This window comes from Heteronotia binoei, chromosome 1 (genome assembly GCF_032191835.1).
Source record: "Heteronotia binoei isolate CCM8104 ecotype False Entrance Well chromosome 1, APGP_CSIRO_Hbin_v1, whole genome shotgun sequence".
NCBI lineage: Eukaryota > Metazoa > Chordata > Lepidosauria > Squamata > Gekkonidae > Heteronotia > Heteronotia binoei.
Genome location: NC_083223.1, coordinates 32,266,585 through 32,292,331, shown reverse-complemented (window position 1 = coordinate 32,292,331; position 25,747 = coordinate 32,266,585). Strand labels below are relative to the sequence as shown.

Genomic DNA, 25,747 nt, shown 5'->3' with positions numbered 1-25,747 from the left:
CAAAACCCGCAGAACCATGGGGGGGGGGGAACAAAATGATCGAGGAAGCGGAGAGGGAAGGGGCAAGCAGACCGGATGAAGTGGTGAAAGGGGAGGGGGGATTCTGGTACCACGAGGGAAGACTGTACGTCCCTAAAACCCTTCGCCCAGAAGTCCTACAGTATTGTCACTGCAGCAAACTGGCCGGCCACTTTGGCTATGTAAAAACACTACACCTGGTCAATAGACAATTTTGGTGGCCGCATATGAAAAAAGACATATCAGAGTTTGTGGCCTCCTGCCCCATTTGCATCATGGCCAAGAAACGGAGTGGGGGGGGGCGCAAGACATCAGGCTTCCTCCAACCTTCTTCTACCGCCCACCGACCATGGTCGGTAGTGTCAATGGACTTTATAGTGGAGCTGCCGGCTTCCCAGGGCAAGACAGTGATCTTGGTGGTAGTGGACACTTTCTCGAAGCAAGCTCATTTTATTCCCTGCAAGCAGCTCCCCGCAGCAAAGAAGCTGGCCTATTTATTTTTCCAACACATTGTGAAACTCCACTCATTTCCCGACAGGGTCATTAGCGACTGTGGGCCGCAGTTTGTTGCCAACTTCTGGCAGGAGTTTTGCAAATTAGTGGGCATGGAGCAGGGGTTGAGTTCCGCCTACCACCCGCAGACAGACGGACAGACAGAACGCGTGAATGCCCTTCTAGAGCAATACTTAAGGTGTTACGTGAATTACCAACAAACGAACTGGGTTGAGCTGCTTCCCTTTGCTGAGTATGGATACAACAACAGTTTGCATAGCTCAACTAAAACCTCTCAATTTCAGATTGTCAATGGCTATAAAGGGAAGCCTTTCCCCCTGCTCCCTAGTGGCCAAGAGAGCTCCCCTCCCACCTCCTGTCGACAGTGGTGGGAGGGGAAATCAGGAAAGGCTGGGCTATCATACAGGAAATCAGGAAAGGCTGGGCTATCATACAGGAAAACCTAGAGGCAGCCAAGAGAGACTATAAAGCCCACTTCGATAAAAAAAACACTCACCTGAGTGGGAGTTCAAAGTGGGAGAGACGGTTTTCCTTTCTACAAAAAATTTGCCTCTGCCTCAAACTTGTAGGAAACTGGCATACAAATACTTGGGTCCATTCAAGCTAAAATGAGTAATAAACAAGGTAACAGTAAAACTGGAGTTGCCTAAACTGTTTAGTAAAATCCACCCTGTTTTCCATTGCAGTCTTCTTCAGAAAGATCCTGGAGTTACGTCATGGCACCCCCGCCCTCCAGAGCCCCAACCTATTCAAGTGAGGGGTCAAAGTCATCATGAGGTGCGGGAGGTGCTAGACGCCAAGCTGAAGAAGAGGGTTTTGTATTTTCTAGTGCATTGGAAATACTTTCCCCCTAGCTGTGATGAATGGGTCAAGTCATCAGACCTAAGAGCTCCGCTCCTGCTGAAAAGATTTTACCTACTGCACCCAGACAAACCCGAGCACGAGCTTAGGGGGGGGCAGTATGTCAGCTGATGTAACTTTACTGGTAAACTGCTTAGCTAAACTGTAGCCATCTTTGAACTGTGTTACTAACCATGAGAAAAAAACCCTTGCATATCAAAGTAGAGAATGCAGATGTTACCAATGCTCAGTGTGAACCTTTCTTTCCCTTGATACTAACAAAGGCAGAAATTCCCCTCTTTGAAGATAAGGCGCCTCCAGGGACAGTCACTTGACTATCCCCGGAAGAATAGCAACAACAATGAGATAAGAGGGAAAGACCCTGTGAATTGTTGCACCTCACCTCAACAATGTTTAGAATTGTGGCTCTGTATAGTTCTCTTTGATGTATCCCAATATAGCCAGCCTCCTAAGGCTACATTGTATCAGTCTCAATCGTCTCCTTCGCTCAGATACTTATGGATTATCGAATAAAGCTTAACTTTGCAACAATTCAAGGTCTGGCTGATTTGAAACTCCATCGTCTGACATCTTAGACCACAAATATCTTTGGTATTTTGCAACTGTCATATATTAGCATATGCTGATGCCGGCCCTGCATAAATGTACCTAGAGGAAGATGCCTTGTCCAGAACACTGTTTTTCTGTCCTAATTTTATACGTGCATCTTGGGAGGCATTTGATGGTAATGTTGTGTATATGGTGGGTGGCAGCAAGTGACAGGCTGGTCCTGCAATCTGCCTGTAGTGGGCTATAATTCTGAATGGTTCTTTGCCTCAAACATGACCATCGACTGCGCCTTTCCAGTGAGACTTCTCTTGATGCAGAGGCTTTGTGTAGGGACAGTATTAAGGAAATTATTCTCACACCTGCCCTGCGAGTGGTTCAGCCCATTCTTACCACCTCAGAGTTCTACCATCTTATTCTGCTGCATGTGTGAATAAACAGATGTGAACCAGGCCCTAAATGCACTATACCCTAAAAACAAAACTATATACTTATATCCTGATAGGGTTGCCAACAGGCATGGAGAAAAATGTGATGTCCTTTATTGGAGGCTTAATATGTGGTAATGGGTAACTGCAGCTTTTTGTGAATCTGAAGGTAAATACAATAATCTGGTTAATATAGGGTTGCCAAGTCTTACCTTGGCTTTGGTGGGGGGATAATTCTCACACTGGCTTTGTGCGCATGGTGCAATGACATCACTAAGGAATGTCATCAACATGCTGGGCACGTCATGCCGGGGATGGTCTAGGATTTGGGTAAAAACTCTATGGTACCATGGAGTTTTTACTCTAATCCTAGAGTATCCCTGATGTAACGTGCCCAGCGTAATGACATCACTTCCAGGTGCTGCCATGCTGCTGAGCACATCACATGATGATGGATGGGCAGGGATTCCCCCGGTGGCTCACTGTGGGCTGGTGGGTTGGGGCCCCCCAAACTGGAGGATCCCCCACTCCCAGCAGGAGTTTGACAGCCCTAGGTTAATAACATCCCATTAAGCTATTAATTTTTTTTCTCCAGGCTGTTAGCAATCTTGAGCCCTAGTACTGCCTTCAGCTTGATCCCAAAGCCCTTTTTGAAATTTTGCCACAACCCCCCCAGATTCCTGGGCAACTCTTTTCCATGCCTTTATTATTCCTCCTTTCTGCAGGTCCTGCTTTTAATTTTTTGGTCTGCTCTATCCTACTTCGTTTTACTTACTTTCTTCATAGTCTGCCTTTATCACGGAGGCTCAAGGTGGCTTACATAATTAAAAACAATCTAATAAAGCCTGTATGAAATGTATACTCAGTAAGAGTAGTTAACAAAATTAGAGAACAAAGCAAAAAATAAACAATGCAATAAAACAAGACTGTAAAATACAAAATAACAAAATAGCTTAGATCGGGGTGGGCCAAATTGCAGCTCAGGAGCCACATGTTGCTCTTTCACACACATTGTGTGGCTTTTGAAGCCCCCACTGCCCTGTCAGCCAGCTCGGAGAAAACACTCATTTCTTTAAATCATTTCTCCAAGCCAAGCCAATCGGCAGCAAAAGGAAACCACCCCCCTCCCAGCCATCCTCCTTCCTTCCTTCCATCCTCTCAAACAGCTGACGTTTATTCTATGTGGCTCTTACATTGAATGAGTTTGGGCACCCCTGGTTTAGATCTATGTATAGTCTATTCATCATGACTCGGCAAGAACAACCCTCATCTCCCCCAGCCTGTTTGCTGGCACACCAACATCTTTGGGGCAGATAGATAATGTATTTTCCAGCAATCCAGCTAAAAAGGTTGCCTGCGTAATTATGCATGTGCTGTCAAGTGGCAACTGACTTATGACCATCAAGGAAGGCTCTGCAGAGGAAGGCCATGGCAAACCACCTCTGCATCTCACTTGCCTTGCCAGGGTTGCCATGCAAAGGGCTTTCAAGGCAAGTGAGAACCAGAAGTGATTTGCCATTGCTTTCTCTGCAAAGCCTTCCTTGATGGTTTCTTATCCAACTACCAACCCAGTTTAGTTTCTGAGGTTTGACAGGATATACCTTGCTGTCTTCCTTCCCCCAAAGGTTGCCCACCCTGATCTACCAGTGACATTATGACTGCTTCATTCAGAGAGAGAGAGAGAGAATTTCTGTTACGGCCATCACTGAATCAGAAATTCATGGGTCCTTATAACTTTTGTCTATACTTCATTATATAAAGCTTCAACTGCCTAGAAGAAGCTGGGGCCAAATTTTATTTGCCAGATTTCATAAACAGATTTGATTAAAGTGGTCCTGTCAGGTGAGTGGAAGTTCAAAGAATGAATTCAAGAATAATATTCAGAGTTTTCCTCACATTGTCAGCAAAATGAGGGAGGGAATTAAGATTCAACAAAACAACAATCCTATACACTTGAACTATAGCCTACGTGTTAGATGACTTCTAGCAACCCCAGAGTAGTTTTCAAGGCAAGAGATGTTCAGAGGTGGTTTGCCATTGCCTGCCTCTTCACAGGAATCCTGGACTTCCTTGGTGGTCTCCCATCCAGGTACTAATGGGAGCCAGTGTGGTGTAGTGGTTAAGAGTGATGGACTCTAATCTGGAAAACCAGGTTTGATCCTGCACTTCTCCACTTGAAGCCACCTGGGTGACCTTGGGTTGGTCACAGGTCTTCCAGAGCTCTCTCAGCCCCCCAAATAAGTTTAGCTCACCACCTAGTGCTGCATTACTTTATTGAACTAGAACTTAAGGCTGCCAGACAATCTTAGGATCTCCTGGCTGTAGCACATGCAATACCATACAATAATTATTAATTACTCCAAGAACTGTTCCTTTGGCCAATATGCTATCGCAGAGGTCAGTTAATAGCTGGGCCAAAATCTCTTTTGATTTCTTAAATCTCACCAGGGAACAATCCTGCTTGACTCTCAAAGGGCTGATCTATACATTACCATCTCCACAGGTTGTGTCTGGATTCCTCACTCTAATTCACACATAAGTTCTGGGTTCCTCTCAGTAATTGTGTGTGTGGTACATGGTTTGGATCGAGACCATGGCATGAAGGGATCAGCGCCTTCTGCCTTCTCCTGTGTTATTTGCCACTTTGATGAAATGGTGCTATTTGCCACTTTGGTGAAACCTACATGTACCCTGCAGGCATTGTGCATATTAAAAAAAAATGAGGGGAACACACAATTCATGCCTGATTGAAAAACAGAGTGGAGAACCCAGACACAACATGTATAGACCACAACATGTGAATTGGGTATTTAATAATCTGTATGACATTCTGATCTTTTAAAAAATTAGCATGTTTCTCTGTGAGAGTTTTTGTTTCTTTTTCTTGCACATTACTGAAGGATCTCTCGTTATTTAGTATTTAGTAGGTGCATTAGCTATTTTTGTAGATTTAGGCATCCATTCACCCTCTTTACTGTTCTGATAGGAAATTATATTAACAATCCATTTCCAGGAGAGTCATGAAGCTAAAAGCTTGCCCTTTCCCATAATGGGCCTCTTTTAGATAGGATTCTTTGTGTGTTCCCCCTTCCCTTTCAGCTTATGCTTTGTCACAACTGTTTTAATTCTGTTTAGAATCTTTCTCTCTCTTAGTAGTTGGATATAAATATATACCAGTGTATTTGCCTTGTAAAATTGATTCAAACGCATCTTATACCATTGCACATCAGAGTTCAGATTACTCTGGAGTGGTAGATATTTGTAGCCCAATATAAACATCTCATTTTATTCCAATTCTAAAGTGTCTCTGGACATGTCTTTCAAGCTGCAGATGTAAAACAATGAAAATATCACTATAAAACATAAATTAAAAACAACAATAATTTAAGTTTAAAAAGTAAGCTAAAAACAAATGAGAAACATCAGAAAGATAAATCCGCCATCATAAAAATTTTAAAATCAGAGCAAAGATAATAATAAAACAATTGATAAGAGGTGAGGAGAAATGTCAGATTTGAATCTAATTCTTAAAACAGGGGGAAGACTGGGCACATATTTGTGGAGCAAGAGTTCAAAGATGAGGTGCCATTACTGAAAAGGCCCTTTCTCTCAGTCAGTGGTGCTACACAGACATGGGCCTGGGAAGAAATACTTGTCACACGGTAGGGACAATAGTGTCTGACTTGGATGGGCCAGGCTAGCTCAGTCTCATCAGATCTTGACAGGTAAGTATGGTTGGCCTCTGTTAGTTCTTGGATGGGAGACCGTTAAGGCAGTCCAGGATTGCTGTGAAGAGGCAGGCAATAGCAAACCATCTCTGAACATCTCTTGCCTTTAACACTGTTCTGGGGTTGTCATAAGTCAGCTGCAGTTCCCACCAGCAGAGACAAAACCACCCCTCAGCTGTTTATAGTATGCAAAGGTTACAGCCAGCACCTTAAATTGTCCCCAGAAGCAAACAGGCAGGGTTTTTTTGTTTGTTTTTTTAAAGGTAAGACTCAGTAAACATTCATAGAGAGACTCAGGCCATATCCCAGATCCTATTTCTACCTGCTTAACAAGTTCTGCTAAAAATGTATAGGAGCAGATACTGTGAAATGAACAGAAATATAGCCTGTTCTGTCAGGTGTCTCCACTCCAGATGTCTATAAAGCTATAGTGCTTTAATAAGGTGGCACTGTGAGAGAGGCTGGTTTGGTGCAGCCAGTTATGATGTGTGTTTCTCAATTTGTCCAAAGTCCAGGCCCCAACAACACCTGACGTGCCTCCGACTATATTCCTCCCTCACAGAATGCTTCAAGCTGTTCAAAGATGCCAACATGCAAAGCAGGCTGATTGTTGTTTATGTCAGCCAACAGAAAGCATTGTGTTGCCAGAATTGCTCTTAACAATTAAATCTGCTTCTGGGATTACTGTGACCTTGTCCTTTTAGAAAACAGATGTGATTTTGATTCTGATAACCTAACAGCTACATATTGACTTATAAACTGGTTCTGGGATCTGATGTGCTGGGGAATGGGGCTGGAGCGGACTTATGTGCTGTCCAGTTGCAACCAATTTATGACAACCCTGCCAAGGGGCTTTCAAAGCAAGTGAGAACCAGGGGTGGTTTACCTCACTACCTTCCTCTGCAGAGCTTTCTTTGGTGGTTTCCATCCAAGTACCAACCCTGTTTAGCTTCCAAGATCAGGCCATACCATACCATTCCACATTGCCCTATAAATCACCATCAGTCTCTTTTTATAGGCGAACAACTGAAACTGGAGGAAATAGATTTCCTATCATCATTCGATGATGTTCCTATTGAGCAGAGAGTGGGTGCTTTGTGTCCCAGGTTGAACATCCCTGTAAGGACTGGCAAAATGATTTTTACCATTCTAAACAAGTAAAATGTTGTTCCTTTCCATTCCCTCTACATCTTACACCAGTGCCAGGCAACCATGTGGGAAAGATGGCAGAGAACAGGGAAGGTCATTAAGGTGTGTGTGTGTGAGTAGGCGGGATTATGGTTGCTCAATAAGAGATGAATTACACATTCTTAAATATGTGAAGCACCCCCTCTTCAGAAATACAGATTTGGGTTTGGATGACTAAAGAAAATCCTCCAGAAAGTGAGCATGTTAGGAGAAGAATTCTAAGCTAATTTTCAGGCACAGGATGGAAATGAAGTAAGACACAACTCAACCTGGGCTGTGTGACGTCTGATCTGCCCGAGCCAAATGGCTCCATTCAAAAAAGACATGTAGTTCAACTGCTGTTTCCTGGCAATAACATACCCTCTAATGTTTAACAGATGAATCTTTTAACTCTTCTATTCTCATCACAAGGATGGAGCCCCAGTCCACTTCCCCACTCCACCATTGAAGGTGGAGCCGTTCTGACTGTTGTATGCTCGATAACATTAACTCTTCCGTAGCCTGTCCTCTGTTAGCTGAAAAGCCACCAATGATGTTTGTTCTTTTGGTTAAAGACATGCTAGAAACACCCAACTGGCTCTCAAAAAGACTTAACTTTTTATGTCAAGGGGGATTTAGCATTCCTGGACAGTGTCCTATCCAAACACTGAGCAGACCCACGGGACTGCTTCCACCTAGTGATGATTCTCCATGTACAGTAGCTCTCATTTCTGTTGTGCAGAGGGATTTGCAGTGGCAACAAAGCATCAATACAGATACTCTTCCTATCCTTCTCTTGCCTCATCCCACTGTGGCTGCCAGTTTTGTTGTGGAGTTATATAGAGGAGTGTGCAGTACTCTTCACCTTACAATTCTGCTACCAAAGGGCTAGAGTCTTACTGTTTTTTTTAAAATGAAAGCTGAGAACTAATAGATTGCTGATGGAGTGGACACCGCAGCCAATGTGTTTGTATGTGTATAAAAACTGTCTGCCTCTGGTGGTAGTGGTGGTACAGAGGAACAGCTGCCACAGAGGGCTGAGCCAAGAAAAATGCATGAACCCCCCCTCCCCCGTATGGATGCTTCATTGACACTGCAAATGCCTCTGCATTCATGGCAACAGCCAAAGCTACACAGAGGATAATTTCTTTGTGGAAGCAGCCCCCTGTGTGGTGCCTTTGAATGGGCAATGAATATAGAGGATGGTAGTGTGATGGGATTTGGAACCTGGTCCTGAATTCAGACATCTAAATCAAAGGAACTACTTGGATTATTTCAATCCTGTTTATGGAGATGGGAATTTTATTGGGTTAATGGTGGCTCCAAGCCCCATTCTGAGATTTAAGAAGGAATTAAAGCAAAGGAGTACAAACTCACTCCAAGGATCCCATGGATGTCACATGAAGCTGCCTTATACCAAATCGGACCCTTGGTCCATCAAAGTTAGTAGTCTGCTCAGACTGGCAGCAGCTCTCCAGGGTTGCAGGTAGGAATTCTCCCATCAGCCACTACCTGATACTTTCAACTGGAGATGCCAGGGATTGAACCTGGGACCTTCTGCATACCAAGCAGATGCTCTACCATTGAGCCATGGCCTAGATCATGACCTGCATGATGATGCAAAATGACTAAGCCAGGGGCCACTGTCAGCCCCAAGTAGCGACCTTCAGGAGAGCTGAAGCAAACGGCTATAGATCAGTGATGTGAAGGACAAGAAAGTTCCTCATGTGGATTTGTTGCCTTTCGTGGTGGTGGTGGAAATTGCTGTCAAGTTGCAACCAACTTATGTTGGCCCTGTAGGGTTTTCATGGCAAGGGATGTACAGAGGTGGTTGCCTTTGTCTGCCTCTGCGTAGCAACCCTGGACTTTCTCGGTGGTCTCCCATCCAAGTGCTAACTAGGACCGACCCTGCTTAGCTTCGGAGATCTGATGAGATGGGCTAGCCTGGTCTATCCAAGTCAGAGCTGCATTTCCTAGGAGGGAGGAATAAATCAGAAGACACCTTTGCATCACACCACTGGAAGCATTCCATGCTGCTACAGCAGGTGAGGCCAATGGTAGCTCTCCAGATGTTTTTTGCCTACAACTCCCATCAGCCCCAGCCATTGGCCATGCTGGCTGAGGTTGATGAGAGTTGTAGGCAAAAAACATCTGGAGAGCTACCGCTGGCCACCCTTGTGCTACAGGAACAGAGACACGACCCTCTTCCTATCTAATTGCACTGCTGTTTAGTACTGGTTTGCAGTTCGGAGCCAGTGAAAGAAGTCCACAAAGTGCATGTTGGGAACAAACGATAATATGATTACAATGTGAAAGAACTGGGTTGTTAATCTAAAGTGGCCAGGCCAGACCAACTGGGAAATATGGCTCAACTGTCAGGGCACCTTGATCCTATGCAGTTATCAATATTTACAAGCAACACTAGAATTCAGAGTGTCAGGAACATTTCCATAGCTCACCAACTTTATAAATTTCTCACTCTTTTTTTTCTGCACTCAAGTCATAACTGACTTACAGGAACCCCATAAGATTTTCAAGGCAAGAGACATTCAGAGGTGGCCTCCGTATCACAACCCTGGACTTCCTTGGTGGCCTCCCATCCAAAGCCAATGCTGCTTAGCTTCTGAGATCTGACCAGATCAGGCTGTTTAGGTCAGGGCAAAATTCCGCCCTTGGGATCCCAGAACGTCACAGCTGCAGTGGTTGTGCATGCAGTGTAGAGCCTTTAGGGACAGCCAGTGTGGTGTAATAGATAGAATGGTGGGCTAGGGCCCTGAGCAACTTAGGTTCAAATCCCCTAGGGTTGCCAGGTCCAATCTGATCCCCAGCAGGGGTGACATTCTGGGAGGGGGTGGGGTCATCCCCAATGTCATGCAGAGTAGCATCATCACATCAGGGATGGAGTGCCACATGCATGTGCCCCCTCTTTTCCCAAATAATAAAGGGAATCTTCAACTTTAAATGGTGGTGGGGAAAGTGGGTGCACGCATGCATGCCCTGCAAGTGGCAAATCCACTGCTTGCAGGGCAGGTGCACACAGTCCCCACTCTTTTCAAGCAGGGCCATGGACAACTGTTGCGGGCAGCCCCCCCCCCCCCAGCTGGCCAGCTGGTTACTGTCTTGGGGGAAGCTCCAAAATCAGGGGATCCCCAGTCCACACTTGGGGACTGGTATTCTAGGGTGCATCACAAGCTCACAGCCTGGCCTACCTCACAGGGTTATTGCTGTAAGAAAGCTGGGGTTGCCAGATCCTGCCTTGCTGCCAGTGGAGGGATCCTGGAGCTGCTCCAGGAGTCTTCTGCCATGCATGCAACTTGTGTATTTGGAAGTGACATCATCAGGTTGTCCATGTCACACCTGATGCTCTAGATTTTGGGCAAAACCTCATGGTTTTTTGGCTACAAAGCCATAGAATCTGCCCCAAACCCAGAGTGTTGTTGCATGATGTCGGCAATGTGAGGACGTCACCTCTGAGTGACATGATCATGTCAGGGTCATTGCACAATGTCTGTATTTGGGGATGGGGTTTTCCCCACAGGCCAGCTGGCTGGTGGCAGATTGGGGCTCCACAGACTGGGGGATCCCCTGACTGGACTGACTGGGGTCTGGCAACTCTAGAGAAAGCAGGAGAGCAATGTTGTAAGGCTCTTTGAGTCCCAACTGGGGAGTGTCAAATACCTTGCCATGAATGAGTATTTGACAGGGAGAAAAGCAGGATATAATAAATGTCATTCTCCATTCAGACAAGTAATTTCTAAAAAGAGAGACACTGGGAATCAAAGGTAGGGCTCTTTAACTAGATTGTCTTTGCACGTTCTGTTGACAAATAAGTGAAGCAGGGAACTCTGCTTATGCTCAGAGAAATAGTTTATATTTTTTTAGATCAGACCCAGGCAAACAGGCTCCTGAGCTCATCCGTAACCTCTATACAGAACTCAGCTAACAGTTTAGTCCCTGCATCCATTTCCAAGAGCAGAGAGAAGCACAATTAATATCTGTAACTCAGTGGACCAGGCTTACACAAACAAGAGATGTTGAACAAAGAAGGAGTCAAGTCGCACCTTTAAAACCAACCAATTTTTATTTAGAATGTAAGCTTTCATGTGCTTTTAAGCACACTTCATCAGACGAGGAATCCAGCACAGTGAATCTCTCACTGTGTTGGATTCCTCGTCTGATGAAGTGTGCTTAAGAGTACACGAAAGCTTTCGTTCTAAATAAAAATTGGTTGGTCTTAATGGTGCACTTGACTCCTGCTTTGTTCAACTGCTTCAGACCAACATGGCTGCCCGCCTGGATCTATAAACAAGAGATGTGTTGACTATGGAGAGGATGAAGAAACATAGAACTGCTTGCCAGTTTCACTGAATATAAGCATCCCTCACTTACAAATTAAGATTGCACACACAGTCAATAAATCAGGTTACAACAGGTGCTCTTTCTCCACAAAGCAGGAGTATTTTGCTCACTGGTTGTGCATACATGGTTCATCTTGGCTTGAGCCAGTGTGGAAAAGAAGCTGCAGTGCTGGACTGGAAGTGGGGAAGCTGGGGTTCCGTCACAATTCTGTCCACTCATCACATTTTTCTCCTGCCTTTCCTTCCTTTGAGGAGCTCACAGTGGGCACACGTGATTCTTCTCTCCTTCCTGTGAGGAGCTGCCTACACTGCCTAGCACAAGGTCACCCAAGCCCGAAACTCTCTTCCTTAGAATGCTCAGGGTTGCTAGCTCTGGCGCGGGGGGGGGGGGGTAGTTCTGGGAGCTTTGTTGGGCAGAGCCAGGGGAAGGTGGGATTTTGGGGAGGGGAGATGTGATTCCACAGTTCACCCTCCAAAGCCACCGTTTCCTCCAGGGGAACTGATCTCTGGAGATCAGTTAAAATCCCAAGAGATCTCCAGACTCCACCTGGAGGCTGCAGCCCTGTCCCCAGGGCCAAGCTGCATATTACACTGTACAGGAGTTGCCCTCAGGAACTGGCAGCAGAGCCTGCACATCGCTGAGGACAACTCCCATGTAAAAATACAGCAGGAGGCCTCTTTGGCTCAGCATCCTGGTGTGGAAGGAGGAGTCACTCCTACCTCCTTCCCCACTGTCATTTTAAGGAGCCCAAATGGCCCAGCACCAGAGGGGTGTTACTCGGCCAACTACAAGGCTGCAAGCGCTATTGCAAATAAAGACCTCTCTTGCAGTCTCCCCCAGGCTGATTCAGCTCCCCCCCAAAATGGGGCACCCTCCACTACAGTCACAATTCGAATCAGGCCCCTGTGTGCTGCTACAAAGGAATTGCCACCAGTGACTCACAGCTGCTGTATGGCTGAAGTTCCCTTGGTGAACCCAGGTAAAATGTCACATGTAGTTTGATATTCATTTTCTGTTGTGCACATTTCATTGCCATTATGGCTTTTGTACAGAACATGGTGGGACATGCATCAAAGGTAGCGATCTGCTTCAACCATTAATTGCATCTCAAACCACTCATCCCTAATGCCTGCTCCAGAACACTGGCAGTTGAGTCTGGATGTTGTTTTAAGCCTCAGGAGGTAGTGAATTCCCCTGTGGGTGCAGCCAGCCAAGGCAGCTGTTTGGCAGCTCCCCAAAGACTCAGGAAGCAGCAGTCCTCTTTGTCCCCCACCACAGGGCAGCTCTTCCTATCTACTGCCTGTGACTCCTTCCACAACAGCAACAAGGGGTGGGCTGCACATATACAAAAGCTGTACATTGCCTCAATGCATCACTTTCCACATTTCTCACAAATGTCTGGTAGTTTGTCACACAGCATTTTCATAACCCACACCTGCCATTTGCACTCTTCTGCCACCTATCTCCACCCCTGTAGGTGTCTTAGGGATGTACCAGCAATGAATTCCCTTGGTGGCCTTCAGGAACTCCGACTGCATTTCAAAAACAAGGTGAAAGCAGGGGCCGTTGTGTGTGTGGAGGGGTGGGGGAAGAGAATACCATTCCATACCCATGTTGCTCAACACCACAAGCTCAAAGTTTAGCTCTCTTGCCCCTTGAATTCCTGCTTAAATACAACAGATGCTTGTCCCCTGAGGGACTGTTTATACCAGGGTTTGCACATCATGCAACTTGCTTTCTGTCTCTCAGTTGCTAACTTTTATTATGTTGAATTGTGATCATATCAGAAATACATTCACACGCCATATGCTTATTACGTAACAATCATACGCCTGAACCCATCTCCCTTGGTTGGACGGAACAGGATAGATTAGGAAAGGGTAATCCTCATCTAGTTCTGTCCTGAAACAGGATAGACTTTGTTTACGTTCCCTTGACCTTTTCCCTTTACTGTATAATGCTGTGTGCAGTGGAATTGCATGCCAAGTGCTTGTGTGGCAATTAAAACCAGAGGCCTGAAAGCTGCATATTTGGTGGTCTTGTGAGACATTCTAGGATAGGCTGAAAGGCAGGATGTCAACTGAAATGTTGGGTTGGATCTTCTTTCCCCCAGAGCAATAATTCTCCCATAGGTAGTATACTGGGCTGCTGCAAGAAGGACAGTTTTGGCTACCTCCTGACTCTAGCTGCTAATCCTCATGGTTCCCCCAGCCCCTGCTGGTACCTTTTGCCCTCTGTGATGTTCCTCCTCCCATGAGGCAAACAACCCCTTGGGGCTATTTCAGGTTTTGTCACAATGGAAGTCAGGTCAGGGGTACCTTGACACTTCACCTCATAAATCACAATGTGTTATTAACGCTCTACAGACAGCTGAGGGGGGGAGAGAAAAGACCCTCCCCCCAGTACTGCATACAATCCAACCAGTAATCCACACTGGCCAGCCAAGGCAGCTTCAATTGCTAGGCAATCTAGAGTCAGGCTTGAGTAAAGGAGCACATGACTGATCCACATCTGAACTCACTGGACAAGGTTGTTGTGAAGCCACAGCAAGGAAGTAGGACAGGACAGAGGTTTGATTCCAGGGGGAGGGGGGCTAGAAAAGGAATTTCAAGTGAAAATATTCTAAGGGGAGCATCCAGGCGGGAACTCTAGAGAAGTAACACAAGGAAGAAACGTTTCCTGGAGAGCCTCATTCTGCTACATGAGGACAGCTGCAGCAGGAATTCGTCAGGGAAACGAGGAAATTTGTGGCAACATTCCAGACCCTGCTATGGAAACAATCCTGTTGCTATCAAATTGTCTGTCCGTGGAGATACAGTATGAAAGAAAACAAATGAGGGACCAAGGGCCATGCACCAGATGCAGAAGACGACCTCGGACCACCACAGCAACAAACCACATGCTGAGGGAACTTAGTGAGTGAGAAGTGGGTTAACCATGAAGAAACAGAACAACAGAATAATAGCCACACCATTGGAGTGGGGGGGGGGGGGGAAGGAGGTCAACATGGACTGTAGTTTCTCTGATTGACAAACTTCTTCATTCTGATGAGATTTTAAAAATTAGGAAGTGCCCAGCCCAGCTCATGAGGAGCCCCTCCTATCCACAAGATATGGGACCTTAACTGTTAAATACCTGTACTGCACAGATAAACCTGTAAAGAAAGCTATAGAAGAAGTCTTGACTTGGATTGCCCAGGCTACCCTGGTCTCATCAGATCCCAGAATCTAAGCAGGGTCAGTCTGGTTAATACCTGCATGGGAGACCAGCAAGTAATTCCAGGGTTGCTATGCAAAGGCAAGCAAGAGCAAAACCACCTCTGAACATCTCTTGCCTTGAAAACCCTACAGGGTTACCATAAATCTGCTATGACTGGATGACATCTTCTACTCCACAAAGGAGAAAAAGAGCTCTTTGAGGATGCAGACAAAATGCACAGATCAGAAAGAATCCTTCCACAGACCCAGAGAAACAACAAATCAAACGGAATAGGACACTTTAGGTATTATGCTTCACTGAAAGCGATGTCACACATCTAGAGGTGTGAAGGGTGGTTACAGGTAGCTTATGCAATGAGTGTGGTGTGGTCTGCTCTGCCCTTTTTAGGCAGGCAAACTAGCAAAATGCAAAGATCAGCTGTTGCCAGGAGAAGCCAGCTGTGCAAGAGTGCCCATTGGTTGACTTTTGAATCCCTGTTATAAGACACTGGAATAACATTTAAATAGGTGAATATGCCAGGAGCACGGAGGGTGATGGTGAAAGGTTGGAAAGGTGCAGAAATCCCCACTGGAGACTGAGCCAGAAACATAGGAGGGTAGGGACAGACAGATCTTGCCTGTGGCTGAAAGAAATGTATGTACTGCTGGACAGAGGTAGATCTGACCTCAACCCAGAGCTCCTGCAGAAGCTGCAAGGTCCCTGAGCAACAGCTGAATGGCTTCCCTTTCATGCAGGTTTTGGGTGCCATCTAGTGACTTATAAAATCAGATCAACTACTTTCCCAAACTGTGGTGAGCTCAGCAGCTTCAAAACACATTTGGATAAGAAATCTAGAACCCCTTTTTTGTTTTGAAATGGATCATCCTACTGGGGGGGGGGGGGTTGGTAGAAAAAGCCCAGCAGGAACTCATTTGCATATTAGGCCACACCCCTGGCATCACACTTTCCTGCGCAGGGCTTTTTTTGTAGAAAAAGACAACAGGAACTCATTTGCATATTATGCCACACCCCTGACACCAAGCCAGCTGGAACTGTGTTCCTGTGCGTTCCTGCTAAAAAAAAAGCCAAAGCGATGTCACCCCAGAGTCAGAAACGACTGGTGCTTGCACAGGGGACCTTTCCTTTCCTACTTACCTACTTGACAAATGAGACCAAACAGCCACTGACTGCAGTGCAGATCTGGTAGACAACCTTCCAAAGACAATGCAATAACCAAGAAAAAAAAACACAAGAGCAAACATGGCTGGCACAGAAAGAATCCCAGTTTCCCTTCTGTGTTGTCCGAGTGGGAAGATGACGTAACCTGGTTCTGCAACCAGAGTTAGCAATTTTGTGCTGCTGTGGCAGAAAGAAGCAACAGCACTGACGCACTTGTGGAAATCACAGGGGCAGTCTGTGCGACTGACAGAGGAATGTGCAGCTTCATTCAAACAGGGCCTTCATGTAAATGCTGTGGAACTCTCATTTGTCAAGTCTGGGGATAGCCCCGTGCATTCCTGAAGCATGTAGCTAAGAGGCTGTCTCCAAGGGTGGGGGATGACCTTTTCAGATCCCACTGTTGGACTGCAATCTGGGAGGCACAGGTTTGATTCTCCACTCTGCTATGGAAGGTCACTGGCTGGCCTTGGGCCAGTTCCTCTCTCTCTCAGCCTAACTTACCTGCATGTTGTGAAGGGCAAACAGAGGAGGGAAGAAAAATGTTGTAAGCCACTTTGGGCTCCCATTGGGGAGTAAAGCGGGGTATAAATATATTTTAAAATGAATTAAAACTATATACATCTCACTGTTTACTCTCTCCTTTATAAATCCACTTTGGTCTCTATTTGCTTTGGCTGCCAGAACACATTTAGATTCACAGAACCGAGAAAACTTCTGCAGGCAAAGTAGATTTGGTTTTTTTAACTTTCACTTTTTAAATTTTCATTTGCAGTCTGCCTTTCTCACTGGAAGACTCAAGGCAGATATGATAGAAATGTTTAGTCAATCAATAAGCAGATTTAAAAAGTACAGTCATGTTTGAATGATATTTGAATTTAACAGCAAAGACTCCAAGTAAAGCAAAGCAACTCAGTCAATCAGCAAGCGGGTTACAAAATATAACGTTTTAGTCTGACAGCAGAAATTTTCCTGGTAAAACAACATAATGGGATGGAATAACTGGAAAGGAAGTTAGTCATTTCTTCCCATACTGCTCCATCAAATCACAGCTGTAAAAGAATGCTGTCCTGAACAATTCTTTCTCACTCATTTCCCACAGAGTAGAGGTCACAACTGAGAAGGCCCTTCCCCTGGTGACAGCTGAGGGCCCTAGATGATCAGGGAGCATGGAGGGTTGGAATGGGAGAGGCAGTCCCATAGTTATAAGAGTCCCTTCATGTGAGCAAAGTCATCTCACTGGAACACAGTAGAGGAGGCAGTCCTGCAAGCATGTGGATCTGAAAGGCTTTGTAAATGACAGCTGAATCCTTGAAATGAGCCCAGCACCTGATTGCTAACTGCTGAAGTGTCTGTAGAGTGGAAGTGATATGTACATTCCATTTAGCAACTGATAGTAGGTGAGCTGCAATGTTTGTACAAACCATAGTTTCCAATTTGTCTTCAAGGGCAGACCCACCTAGAATGCACTACAGTAGTCAAGCATGGATCCATGTGGCCACCAGGTCAGCCGAGTTAAGGTATGGCACCATCTTTTGAGCTGAGTGGAGCTGGTGGAGAATGCCCTTTTTCTTACAGCTGCATCAGTTTGCTGCTCCAAAAGTAAACCTGGATGTACAATCAGTACCATCTACTACCAAGTCAGTGAGAGGCAGTTGGACCCTATGTCCTTCAGAGCCTTAGCCTTCCCAATCCACATTTACCTCTTTCTTGCCTGGATACAGTTTGAGCCTATTTACCCTTGGCCTTGCAATCACAGCAGTCCAGTATTGGCTCAGAGAGTCACCAGGTGATTTTGGATAAAGAAATGTAGTTGGGTGTCATCAGCAAAACCTTGAATAAATTCTCCTACGATTGACAAGCATGGCAGACAATACGGGATTGTTGCTTTAGGACTTCAGAGACATGGACCCTCCCATCAAGAGTAGCTAAATCATGTGTATGTTTTTCAGTTTCCTTTTCAAAGAAGTGAGGGATGCTGGTGGACATGCCCACTGGAGCTTTCAGCTCTACAATGGGAAGGACAGGTGCAACAACAGAAGTGGGCAAGAGAGGCTGCCAACAAACAGCAGTGGCAGTGAAACTGTGTCCGCCTGCATTTCTCATTTACTAAGATCTGGATCTCAGCGGTTCAGCAGGGCCAGCCCTAGTTACTACTTGGATGGGAGACCACCAAGGCAGCCCCAGCTTGCTATGCAGAGGCAGGCAATGGCCAACCACCTCTGTTGGCCTCTTGCCTTGAAAACCGCACAGGGTTGCCATTCATCAGCTGCGACTTGACAGCACTTTCCACCTTGACACCACCATGAAGTAAGAAAATAACTAAGCTCTCCTAATGCATTAGTTAACTCTACTGGAAGGGGTGTCTAATTGCACAAAATGGCATCACTCAAAGTACACAAACACACACCACACTACCTCCTGCCTGCACAGTCAGCAGCAGGGAGGGAAAGTTGCTCGGGCAAGAGGAGCAAGGGAATGGAAGCTGTCAACAGCACCAGTGTCATCTTCTGCTTGGTTAGTCAAGAAAAAGGAAGGCGATACGTAAGCAAGCAGGATTCACATGGCTTGCTAGGGGCATTGGGCCAAGATGGGTTCTGAAAGACGACTCTCTCGTCTTGAGCGAAGGGTGGGATATAAATCCAATATCTTCTTCTTGAGCACCTGTACAGCTGCCAGACCTGATAGCTACCACAAGCACATGGAGTATTTATTTTTCATTATGCCACACATCTCACTTAGAAATTACATCAGCTGGATTTGAGACCCAATCCGTCTACTAAGAAGCAGATTAACAAATACAAGCAGCCACAGTTACTGGAGCAAATATAATACCAGTTAAGCACCACCTCGCATTGCCATGCAAGCAGCACAGGGCATCATACTTGGAGGACTGGGTGGGACTTAATCATCTGAATATGATTGCAGACATGACGCAGTGATGACTGGCAGGCCCTGTGTGTAGCTGGGAGGTCTAGAACTTTTGGGGCTTGAGCTGCCTCTGGTTGCTCCAGCCTTCAGGCTCTGCACATTCCAAGATTAATCACTGTGTCTGGATCGCCAAGACTCAGCAATAACTGGAAGCACTTTTACTCTCGCTCCACACATTTTGGCCAGATGTGGAGCTGCCAACTGCAGTTTATGCTTTTATCACTCTATTGCATGGAGATGCCCTTCAAGAATTCTTAGAAATTTAAGATGGAACACAACGTCATAAAATAATAGTGACTGCATTATCCTGGTGCCTGAATTGAAGTATTTGGCTTGGATCCCATGGAAAATTTCCATGGAGCATCCATCGACTCCACTCCATCCCACTGCAACCCTCTGACCCCGCCCCCCCCCAATCACTTTTCCTGGGGTGGGGGTGGCCCCCTTTCTCCAAGAAGCAGCTTTCCATGGGGTAATTTTGAGCTGTAGAGGGAGGCACAGAAGTCTTGAAGAAATCTTGGGGAGGATGGGAAAAAACTGGCCAAGGGTTGGTGGAAAAGCTACTGCAGCTGGAAGAAGGCATCAAACTTTGCCCAGCAGGGCAGCAGTATACAGGCCAAATTACTTCTGTGCTTTAATTATATTTGTTTATAGTGTCCACAAGTTTAAATCTTTTTTTGGGGAGGGGAAGTATTAGCTGTGCTTGTTCCAGGTGATTAGGAGAGGCTGAACTACCAGTTTATTTAAACAAATCAAATGAATGAAAAAGCAACAAGGCCTATACCAGAGTTTCTAGGTATGCATGCTAGTTATAGCAACCAGTGACTTCATCAATTTGTTGATTCTCAGCAGTTCAGAAGGGAAGCCATAAAAACACGCTCACGCTGTATGTCTAAAAGAAGAAAAAACCATTTTGCTATCTTGAGCATTATCGAGAAAATTAATAGGCTTTTGCTTTTCATTTTGTGGCTGGATGTTTGCTCTTTCTAGCAGCCTGCTGACTCATTTACCTTCGCTTAATGGGCAGAATGAGCCACTATTAGAAACTGGAAGGGGAGGGAAGGAAACGGGAGAATCAAATACAGTCCTTAATGTCTGACTGGCTTAAAAGCATGAGTTTAATTTGTATAATTTGTTTCATTTGTTCTTCTTCATAAAGCATCCAAAGAGTTATTTTTGTTCAGTGGTTCTCCTTTGAGACATTCCATTTATACTTTTTAAAAAGTCTAATAAGGTTTATTATGAACATAAAATCCTCTAATTATAAGATGGAAGTGAGGAAATTACGTTTTTTAATGTGGAGGTAAAGAATAATTATTGTGCCATTTATTTTCAAGGGCAGACTTGTTGTGGAGTCAAAGTCTAATGCAAAGTACATTGATTTTACAGGAAATGGTTCACTTCCATCCACGCTGGTCATTGACAAAAGGTACACTTAAGAGGGCCCCTTGAATGCTGATAAACTTGTGATATTTGAGCCAAGCCTGTCACCAATAACGTCACTCTCTCTTTAGGAACTCTCTATTTTTGTTGGCTCTCAGTAGTCAAAGTACAGATAAACATTTTCTTTACAGTATCTCACAGCAGGCAAAAAAGCCAGCAATTCCTTTGCTCCCATTGCAGGAAAGAACTTCACAGAAATGCCTCTGTCCATAGAGGGCTGTATAACTTCTGGATATACCACAACAAATTTTATTTCCCTTGAAACACTAGCACATCTCACTTACTTCGATGTAAAAACCATTAATAGATGGGGCCGGGGGGGGAGGGGATGCTGACCTTTGATAAGGCCTTGCTACAAATATTAGCAATGTACCACAGACCATCTCCTGCCCTAGGCCAGCTGCAAAACTGGCACAATCCTAAATAAAGTCAAGTCACACCCAATGAGCTTAGAAAGATGTAACTCTGTTTAGGATTGCACCTGTAATGGGTAAGCACTCAACGGCAGCAATCCCAGAAGGGGAACTCCCTGCTGTCTAAATGAACTCTATGCATAACCCATGCTTTGGTGTGCCAAAGGTAAACTGGCAACAAATAAAGCCAACCGCTGCCGTTGAGTTAGACTTAGGAGAGGTGAAAGCTAAAGGGAGCCTCATCCCGACAGAAACTTGGCATTGAGGACCTAGGGAACAATGTTTGATAGGGGCCATGGCTCAGATTTTACAGCATCTGCTTGGAACACAAATGGTCCCAGGTTCAGTTCATGGCATCACCAGTTAAAAACATCAAACAGAAGGACCTTTGACTGAGACCATGGAGAGCTGGTGCCCATCAGAACACACAGCACTGACTTCACCAGACCAGTGGTCTGCCACAGTAAAACAGACAAGGGGAGCTTTGCCACTTGAGGGCTCACAACCTGAACACATTGTTGGTCTTTCATGTGCTCCTGGACTTGATCCTGGCTGTTCTACTGCAGACCAGTAGGGCCACCCTCTGAAAGGAGAACATAACTTTAGGTGCATGAAAAAAGCCAAAACTCTGTACCCAACCAGTCACAGGTGTGCCAACAAGCACCCAATAGAGTCAGTCTGTGGCTTGAAACATTTCTGTTGGGTGGACAGATTTCTGCCCACATATAGCAACTTTCTCACCTTCTTCTTCCTGAAGTCCAAAATGCCTCCCTCAGGAGGAGCACGGGGTGGGGTGGGACTTTGGGGCTGCAGCAGGGAAGGGAAATAAAAAAAAAAGTCATGCTCCATGGGTGGAAACCCTTCTGCCCATGGAAGAACTCCACTGGATCCAAAGCACTCTGGAGCTCTAAATTAGCAAATCCAAAAATTATAGGCTCTCCTGTGGCACCAAATCCTTCGCTATCCCCAAGCAATTCAGTATTCCTAATTTAAAACCAATTGTTCTTATTGAACATGTAATTACTAGTGGCATGCCCAATAGAAATGCCGCAGCAAATAATTAAGTTTTCTTCTTTGCAGATCCATTATATTAGCAGCTAAACCAGGTTGGTATCATGTTGGCCACAGTGTTCAGCTTCTGTACCTTGGCAGTATCAACAATGCTTGCCTTTACTCTTGAAGTATATGGCCTCGCATGTTGTGTTTGAGTCCATTTATTTTTCAAAACATTTACACACATGTACAGATTACTTACAGGAGAAGGGAAACAACATGACACTTTAAGGTATTTATATACACTATTTTCCGGTGGCAATAAAAGGGTAAGAGTCTGAATACTGAAAAAAGGGAACAGGTATTTAACTGCTTTTCCATCCACAGGCAACATCTCTGTTTGCAAGCTTTTTTCCAGAAGTGGTATATTCCTGTGTCTAAACTCTAGTCCTCACAAGAAGGTCACCATGTTTTAGAGTGCAGGTGGGTGGAATGCTCCTCTTTATAAACTGCAGTCTTGCTAACCCAAAGGAACTTGCTGGAACTGTAGCTTGAACCAGGGAATGCATTGTGAACTGCAAGAAGCTACCATATGCAACCAATTGAAATAAATACTAGGAGATGTTGCACATATGGAGATTCCCCAAGTCCTGGTCTTGGTTCTAGTGCCAAAACCCTTGCCAGTCCAACTCATTCTGTCCATAATGGCCAATCTGTTTGGGACTGTGTGCTGATTTGCACCACACACATTTTTTTAAACAAGAAAATCTGTGAATTGCAAGAGCAGCAAAAGGCAAGTTGTTTTAAATAGATTTTTAAAAATAATATGCATTATAATTTTTTTTAAAAAAAGGTATTTAAATTAGCAACACTGCTTTAGAAGAAAATCACTGCTGGTGTTACCTTCAGCTGCAAAAGGTTGTGCCTATTTATCTAAGCTCTATAAATAGCATGTTCTGAATTACTTCCCTCTAAATATAACTGGTGATGCAGTCTGTCAAACATTCTTTTACTGTCTGGCAAAACCACAGCGGTGAGCAAGGCCGTCAAGGAAAGCTTTGTCTGCAGAGCGCTAATGATTTGGTGAACACTGGCATCTTGTTTTGTTGACCTGAGCAAATCAGCGATAACTGTGACCATGACATCTCTCAAAACTTTAGACCTGCACTCCATTCCTAAGGCTTATATTGGGTGACAGCACACCAACCTTACTGCTTCTCCGAGGCAGTCAGTGACCAACAGGTCCTGCCCCAGTTCTGTCCAAATGAGTTCTGAACCTACTTTCCACTGGCTCTCCTCTCTGTTTTCTAAAGGAACTCTCTGTTGAAGCCTAGGTGATGGTAATCTTGCTGAACAGCAGTGGAGGCGGAAGTGTACAGGATTGGAGCCCACCGGCTCTTCTGCTGGTACAAAGAGAGAGGAAGGGCCCTTTGTGAATCCTGTAAAACCAATTATGGAGCTCACAAGGCCCTGCATGGACTGAAAGCTGTGTGGGATGGGATCTGTCATGAAGGAAGGGATCCGGGCAACATGGCCACTCCTGCCTCTTGCACCAGTGCATCTTGGGAGGATCCAACCCTATGATTCTAAAAGCACAATCACTTCTACAGTACCAAAAGTTTTAAGATCAAATCTGAAATCTGGCCATAAGTACTAACTCTACTGCAATGAACAATTCACAAAGTAGACCACAGAGATAATAAACTCCATCTAGAATCTCAGGATCTTTGTCTTGTAGATTACTAAGAACCAACAACAATCATTCCACCCCCAACCTGGTGCTTTGTTTTACAATTGCTAGCATTTTTTATTCATTTAGTTCTCATACTAAAAATGATTTAGCCAGTTCTGAAGATTCATCACACTCACTGTCAACAGATAACTAGGGAGGGGGAGGCAAAAGCAAAATTCAGACCCTGCTTGGCTTACAAGGTTTGCATCTTCTCATCAACAGTGTCATGGGCAACTTGGGAAGGCTGTGCAAAAATTAGAACATCAGCAACAGAAGTAGAAAATATTGTCATTGACTTCATTTCTCTTTACAATTAAAAATATTATCATGGGTTATTTCTCACCCATATAAATTTGGATTTTCTGACGTTTTCCCGTTTTATTATAATGCAGAAGTAATTTTAAATCAAATGTATGCTTTCATGGTCCTCCCTCTATCAAGCATCTGCCAATATAGTCACAGACCTACAATCAATGAGGCGGCTTAAATCTGCAGCAATCGGCAGGGTTTCAGCATATGACAAAAGTGCAGACTTGGCATCCAAGTGTGTAGCTCTGAGCAGGGTTGCCAATGAGAAGAAAAATCAACCCATTGCTATTACCTGTTGTGCAATGGCATGAACCCATTCTGACCTTAAAACATGGAGAAAATCCAAAGCAAAAGTTTCATGGCTGATAAACTTAGGAGAGCAGTGCTTGAACTTGATGGGGAGATCTCTGTAATATCGTTTCGGGATCTTTATATTCATTGTCTGGATGCATCACAGCTGAATATACTTCACTGTAGGCTCTGCATACTAGCTCTGTGGACTGTTTTATGATCTGTTGTCTAAAACAACAACAGCAATACAGCATTATACAAACACACATTGGATAATACACGGACACATATTTATTTATAAATTTAAGACGACCCTCCCCTGCACCTTTGCAGAAAAAGGACCACTGCACCTCTTCAAAATCCCTGTGGACAGCCACATGCTTCCTTCCATACCCCTGGCACCAGAGGGGGGTGGTCTGCAGATGCTTGCATTGGTCCACTAGGGGAGGTGGCATTGAACTTTTGAGGATGTGCTGTTTGGTTTGTACCCCTTGAGCCCCCCCCCCAATCATTTTGGTAGCAAAGGATTATCAATGAAAGACCTGAGTAGGGAGGTCCATCTGAAACTCCTTGCCTTGTCACTAAATACAGGTTAGTTACAGAAGTTAAGACTGCAAGCTTTTGTCAATCAAGGGGGGGGGGTGTTACGATGAAATCAGCCCATTCCCTTTTCTTGGCATCATTTCAGAAGGAGAGCTGCACTTTGCCCCACACAATCTGCCAGATGGGGAGAAGGGTGTAAAAGATGGGTGCATTTAAATCCACTAATAAATTTCACTGGAGAATACTAACTGGAAGGGAGACTATGCCAGGCATCCTGGATTATTTTATTTTTATTTATTTATTCGGGATTTATATCCCGCCCTTCCCACAAGTGGCTCAGGGCGGCTTCCAACAATTGATCAAGCATAAAATTTAAACAATTTTAAGTATAAAACAATTAGATACTTAAACATTTAAAACCTTAAAAACCAGTAACATTCAATTTCATAAAAACAATTAAAGCTTAAAAACCAGTAACATTTCATTTCATATAAACAGATGGCTGGCCAGTTACATCAAGTTTTCATCCCAGCTAGGTGTAAGCTAGCCGGAAGAGGGTCGTCTTACAGGCCCTGCGGAACTGAACCAGGTCCTGCAGGGCCCTCACCTCTTCCGGCAGCTGATTCCACCATATGGGGGCCATAACGGAGAAAGCCCTTTCTCTGGTGACTTTCAAGCGGGCTTCTTTTCGCCCGGGGATAGAGAGATTTTGTGTTCCTGACCTCAGTGCTCTCTGGGGAACATGTGGAGAGAGACGGTCCTTCAGGTAGGCAGGTCCCAGGCCATATAGGGCTTTAAAGGTAATAACCAGCACCTTGTACCGGACTTGGTACATCACTGGAAGCCAGTGCAGAGTCCGAAGACCCGGCCGAATGTGTCCCCACTTTGGGAGACCTAATAACAGCCGGGCCACGGCATTCTGCACCAGCTGCAATTTCCGAGTCCGGGACAGGGGCAGCCCCATGTAGAGGGCATTGCAGTAGTCCAACCTCGAGGTGACCGTAGCATGGATCACTGTTGCTAGGTCGTCACGCTCCAGGAAGGGGGCCAGCTGCCTTGCCCGCCTAAGATGAAAAAATGCGGACTTGGCAGCGGCTG

The 25,747-nt window shown here is 45.1% G+C and overlaps 1 protein-coding gene across 1 annotated transcript in view; it reads right to left on the bottom strand.

Moving 5' to 3' along the window:
• Window positions 1-21,979: 21,979 nt before the first annotated feature.
• The window catches only part of COG6 (component of oligomeric golgi complex 6), a 42,323-nt gene continuing 38,555 nt past the window's right edge, over window positions 21,980-25,747 (bottom strand). Inside the window, exon 19 of the mRNA XM_060233139.1 lies at window positions 21,980-24,334. Within this exon, the coding sequence (XP_060089122.1) occupies window positions 24,187-24,334 (148 nt within the window). The 3' untranslated portion in view covers window positions 21,980-24,186. The remainder of the gene's footprint in view (window positions 24,335-25,747) is intronic.